This window comes from Notothenia coriiceps, unplaced genomic scaffold (genome assembly GCF_000735185.1).
Source record: "Notothenia coriiceps isolate Sejong01 unplaced genomic scaffold, NC01 NC01_scaffold00027567, whole genome shotgun sequence".
NCBI classification, from domain to species: domain Eukaryota; kingdom Metazoa; phylum Chordata; class Actinopteri; order Perciformes; family Nototheniidae; genus Notothenia; species Notothenia coriiceps.
In genome coordinates, this window is record NW_011360268.1 from 1 (window position 1) to 5,912 (window position 5,912).

General features: G+C 40.2%; 1 protein-coding gene across 1 annotated transcript in view; it reads right to left on the bottom strand.

The window, feature by feature from the left end:
- Positions 1-1,744: 1,744 nt before the first annotated feature.
- The window catches only part of LOC104957701 (8-oxo-dGDP phosphatase NUDT18), a 7,307-nt gene continuing 3,139 nt past the window's right edge, over positions 1,745-5,912 (bottom strand). Inside the window, exons 2-4 of the mRNA XM_010785359.1 lie at positions 3,381-3,483; positions 2,431-2,554; positions 1,745-1,895 (exon numbers count right to left, since the gene is read on the bottom strand). Of these exons, the coding sequence (XP_010783661.1) occupies positions 1,745-1,895; positions 2,431-2,554; positions 3,381-3,483 (378 nt within the window). The remainder of the gene's footprint in view (positions 1,896-2,430; positions 2,555-3,380; positions 3,484-5,912) is intronic.

A 5,912-nucleotide genomic window follows, 5' to 3' on the forward strand; every position in this document is an offset into this window, starting at 1 on the left:
AAAATGCCTGTTTTGTAAGCCTTCAAATGGTGCAGGAAAGGACTTTACATTGTATTATACTTAAAGACAGGGCTATTCAGTTAAGAGAAGAGAAAAAGGAAAGCAAATTGTTATAATGGGTGATGTAACATTAATGACATACATAATATGAGGTCCTTGGCACTGTGTGATCATGGGGCATCACCCTTACAGCATTAGGACAATATCATATGGAGTCAGACACTGGAAGTGTGCTGGAGGCTGATGCGTTGACTGGGACTGATGGAAGGATAAGGCTGATGAGACTGAAGAATCTGTGACGAACAGTAGCGTGGCGTGGGGAAAAAATTAGGGGAAACCAGTAATACGGTATCATTTTACACACATTTGTATCATACAGATGCAGGACTTACACACGCCTGTTATCTGACCAACAGGTCCGCACGCACTCTCCAGCCGAAACTCTAATAAGCATTCATTCACAAACTAAATCAGGAGACCTTTAACGTTTTACGTCCGGTTCGCTCCTTTGTTCCTCGCTGTACACAGCTCCAGTTTGGGCATTGGCCTCTTATCAGATTGTATTTGTTGTTGCTGCTGCAGCGGAAGTTTAGTACAATTATTTTTGATTAAATACTCCAAATCTCCACCCTCCATAATTGCACTTGCTTCAGTTGCTTGCTACTTTCTAACGGCGGTGAGAGTGGTGCAGTGACGCTATATATCTTCTATCGATTAGATTTATGATTCGAAAATTATAAAAGTAGGGTAGACATGTGGATATTATCCGACTGAACAAAACGTGCATTTACCTAACAGGTTCGTTTTCCACTGACCTTTTTTCGAGCTATTTTCCAAAATCCTATGGAGAAATCCCATTGCTATTTTGTCGAGGGAAACCGAGCGCAGCTTACTTCCGCTTTTTGGGACGCGTCACTGCACCACTAAATTGATGCGATTTGAATGGATTGTGAGGCAAGGGAAGCCAGCCGCCTCTGCTGAATATGAGCTTCCTTTAGCTTAGCGCTGGTGACATGAAGTCATGTGACCGTGATGTAATTCCTTCATAGTCTAATGTTAGCTTTTTACGTCTGGTGATTGCATTTACGCTTCAGAAATAATAAAGTGTTGTTTATATGTGGAGATTATACTGCCATAAAAAACATGTTATTATCATAAACATGGGTTTGTCAAAGATCTGGTTTTCCATTGGCTTTTGGTCAAGGGATCACTTACTGAACAATTCTCACTTAATTTATGGGTCGGCCTATAAAAATACGTCATCACTGCACCACTCTGTAGGGAACCTGATTAACTAAATGAGACAATCTGTATTCTCTGAATCTTTTCTCCCCGTGTCATCACTATTGGATCATTTAATGAAGATAACTGCAAACTTCTGAAATAACTTTGATTTGGGAAACAGTTTGGAAAGTGTTAATGCAAATACTCAATTATAATGCCCCTATGTGTGGTTTTGTATTGTATCTGTTATTTATCTGAAGCAAGTGAAATGGGAAGTGACAGATTTGTTGTTATATAAATATGAATGGCAGATAAAGCTTTAATGAAGAACTACAGGAAGGTAGAGCAACAAACAAAGGACAAATCCTTGTAGTAGAAAACTTCTTGATGGGAAAACTAACATATTCATTGAGATTACAACAATTGTATTTAGTTTTTCTAAGCCGAAAAATATTTAAGTGAAATACTTTTTGACTTTTCAGGAGTTAGCCAGGCAAATCAATCAAACATCTGAAGTGAGTTAGTTTCTGATCAGCAGCCAGGTACCTTTGATCAGCAGGAGCCAGATCTTGTCCGCAGCGTTGGTGAAAACCAGGATGAGTTTCTGCACAACGTGACGGCAGCTCAGGTCTAACGGTAGTGTGACAGGATGCCAGGGTTCCTGACAGTACCTGAAAGCAGCACAGCAGGCAATTTGTCATATCAAACTGGAGAATCATGGTAATGTCTTGTCTTGTATACCTCACCCATTTTTTCCATCTTTCGTCAAGAATAATAACTTGATTTCAAATTATGATGATTTCTTTTTGAATATATATTTTTTATTTACATATATCTTTTCCACCAACAGTTTATTAAGTTCTCTTATTTTAACCAACTTCCTGTAATTTGATACATTTTTGTTACTGGAAACTGTTTTGATGCAGGGTGGATTTCCCCCCATTCATTTACTTAAAAAGCTTTATCAAAACAAAAATGATACTAAATCAAATACCACAAAAGATATCAAAAATAGTATGCATGCTGTAATTTTAATAAAAAAATTTCCTTATATGTTTTGTAGGACATAATGTGTAATGTGTACGTTTTGTAGAAAAGGACAGTGAGAGGCTGAGTCTTCTCTAAAGATATATCTGAGTTGAATCGTAATGTGTTAGGACATCTTTAGCTTATCTTAGCAAAGAGACTAAGAGTTTAATGTTGTACTTGAGCCCGCAGTCGATGATCCGGATGATGTCTCGTCCTCTCAGAGGGAGGACAGCCTTTCTGTCCCACCAGCCGGCCTGAAGAGACTCCTGATCTGATTCTAAAATAGTCTTTAGACTCCCACCTGACACACAGAAACACAAACAAGTTGTTACATGTCTAAAGAAAAACACCTTAAGCTATCTACACTGTAATATATTCCTATAATAAATCTTAAATAAGTCCTATTCTGTGACATGTCTCCATGCTTTAATGTTCAAAAAGCTCTTTATTTTCCTCATACTGCCTGTGCTGCAGCACCTCTTTTCACCCTCTGTCGGAAACCAGAATCCAGTCTGCTCTGATTGGTTTGCTGGCCAGCTCTGTTATGATTGGTGAACAACTTAGCGATGTCCTTCCCCCTACAATTTGTTGGAGTGCTAGCCAATAGAAGCGCCAGCGTTACATAGCGATATCAATAGTTTCAGGAAGTAAACAAATGAGTCCGATAGAGGTGTTTCCAGGCAGGGGGGGGAGTGTATGGGAGAGAGTCTCCCTCGGGAGGGAACAAAGGGATTTTAGCCTTTGCAGACCATTTACATGCACTAAAACCTAGATAACACACTACAGGAAAGGGAACATCTTAAAAAGCATATACGGCCTCTTAAGGTTCAGAGACACAACGCTAATCTATCGATTAGATTTATGATTAGAAAATTATAAAAGTAGGGTAGACATGTGGATATTATCCGGCTGAACAAAACGTGCATTTATCAAACAGGTTCGTTTTCCACAGACCTTATTTCTAGCTATTTTCCAAAATCCTATAGAGAAATCCCATCGCCTTTTTGTCGAGGGAACCCGAGCGCAGCTTACTTCTGGGTTTTAGAACGCGTCACTGCACCACTCTATATTGTCGAGGAGGATTCTAAAAGGCACAGAACGACTAACATGTGAGTGTGATATCATACCTGTGATTTTGGCGAGGAAGTTAAAGCGGATCCACTGTGGTCCCTGCTCCTGGATCAGCAGCAAGGTGATTGGTTCGCAGTCAAACCCCGCCTCTTCCTTTACCTGCAGACAAACAGAGCGGTATCCCAGGTAACAGGGAGCGTGTTAGGGAAGTATAGTACGGTGGCCCTGAAGTGCAAGACACCACAGCATTTCACAAAACGCCAAAGCATTTCAGAAAACACCACAGCATTTCAGAAAACACCACAGCATTTCACAAAACACAACAGCATTTCAGGAAACACTACAGCATTTCAGGAAAAACTACAGCATTTCACAAAACACAACAGCATTTCACAAAACACAACAGCATTTCAGAGAACACAACAACATTTCAGAAAATACTACAGCATTTCAGAGAACACAACAGCATTTCACAAAACACCACAGCATTTCACAAAACACAACAGCATTTCAGAAAACACTACAGCATTTTAGAAAATACTACAGCATTTCAGAAAACACTACAGCATTTCAGAGAACACTACAGCATTTCAGAAAATACTACAGCATTTCAGAGAACACAACAGCATTTCAGAAAATACAACAACATTTCACAAAACACTACAGCATTTCAGGAAACACTACAGCATTTCAGAAAACACCACAGCATTTCACAAAACACAACAGCATTTCAGAAAACACTACAGCATTTCGGAAAACGCCACAACATTTCAGAAAACACTCCAGCATTTCACAAAACGCTACAGCATTTCACGAAACACCACAGCATTTCACAAAACACCACAACATTTCACAAAACACTACAGCATTTCACAAAACACCACAACATTTCAGAAAACACCACAGCATTTCACAAAACACCACAGCATTTCAGAAAACACTACAGCATTTCAGAAAACGCCACAGTAGTACAGTACTTTTTATCTTTTCATTCATCAAATTGTATCTCTTCCACCAGTGGACAGTGCTTATAGAGGCTAAGCCAACGCTTTAAGCCTCTGAGGATCCGCTTTGTTGGCGTAATTTACGCACACAAAGTTTGCTGCTGAATAAAAGTCCGAAACAAAGTGTCCACTTGATACAGTCCATTTATTTCCTTTTCACTGGTTTCCATTTGACTTGAGTCTTTCTCTCATTCACCATACACGATATTACGGTTCACACAATACCTTTTGCAAATGTTTGTAATCCCGTGTTTGTGCGTGTTCTCCGTGTGGTCCGTGTGTGGTCAAAAACTGTAACAGTAGTGCACCATATACCTAGAGCAGACTGTCCCCACGTACAAGACTGCCTCTCGTGGTCCTCTGGCCGAGGTTGTGAGGTTTAACCCGTCATCCAATGGGTATTCCTCAGCATGTGTACCTCAAAAACGCACCAGCCACCACACAAATCACTGGGTCTCCGCTAACAAGTAACAATTACATATGTCAGTTATGAAAGAACAATAATCGTAGACAACGATCGAATACGATTGCTTATATTTTTCGAAAAAAAGTTTCACTCATTTCCTGTAGAAATTACCATAATATCAATATTTTTTATTCTCTTATTTCATTTGTCCATATTTTATGATATACCTGTACATTTTTTTTCAACAATAATTATTGTTCTTATAGTCAAACTTTCCCCTCACTAAACCATTTTATAGGGTATTTCTTTTTCCTTTAGAGAAGTCAAGACAAAGTATTACCTACAACTCTCTAACATAGGTATCTTTAGAGAAGTACAACGAGAGTTTCACGTGGTCTAACTACTGAAAATGAATTTGTAAATTTTGTTTAGAAGGCCCCCTCCTACCCTGGGGGGGATCTCCTCCAAGCCAGGGGGGGGGGGGGTGAATTTAGTACATAGTGTACCTATCCTATGATTTATGTAAACCGTGTTGTAGAACACATGTATAGAAAGGACAAAACCACCAGTACGGTGTTGGCCACGTGAACGTACGGTTAACGTGCTGAGGTACCACTCTATAGACCTAAGGCTGCCAACGGACAAAGGAAACCGTGACGTACTTTTCTTTCCGCTTTACTTACCCGACACTAAAATCATAAAATTCGTCTCCAGTATAAACACGCCGGGGGCCTCCTACAAACTTTTTTAACTTGTTACCGGGAACTCTCCTTTTTCCAAGGCGGTGGGGACCATTATGTTCCATTCTTGGATACAAACACCCAATCTCCAAGGCCGGCTTCCGGTATGTCAAAACTTTGGTGTGTGTGTCTCGTGTGGTGCCTCTTGTGTGTGTGTGCAGTGTGTGTGTGGTGGTGTGTGTGTCGTGTGTCGTGTGTGTGTGTGTTGTGTGTGTGNCAAAGTGTCCACTTGATACAGTCCATTTATTTCCTTTTCACTGGTTTCCATTTGACTTGAGTCTTTCTCTCATTCACCATACACGATATTACGGTTCACACAATACCTTTTGCAAATGTTTGTAATCCCGTGTTTGTGTGTGTGCTCCGTGTGTGTGTGTGTGTGTGTGTGTGTGTGTGTGTGTGTGTGTGTGTGTGTGTGTGTGTGTGTGTGTGTGTGTG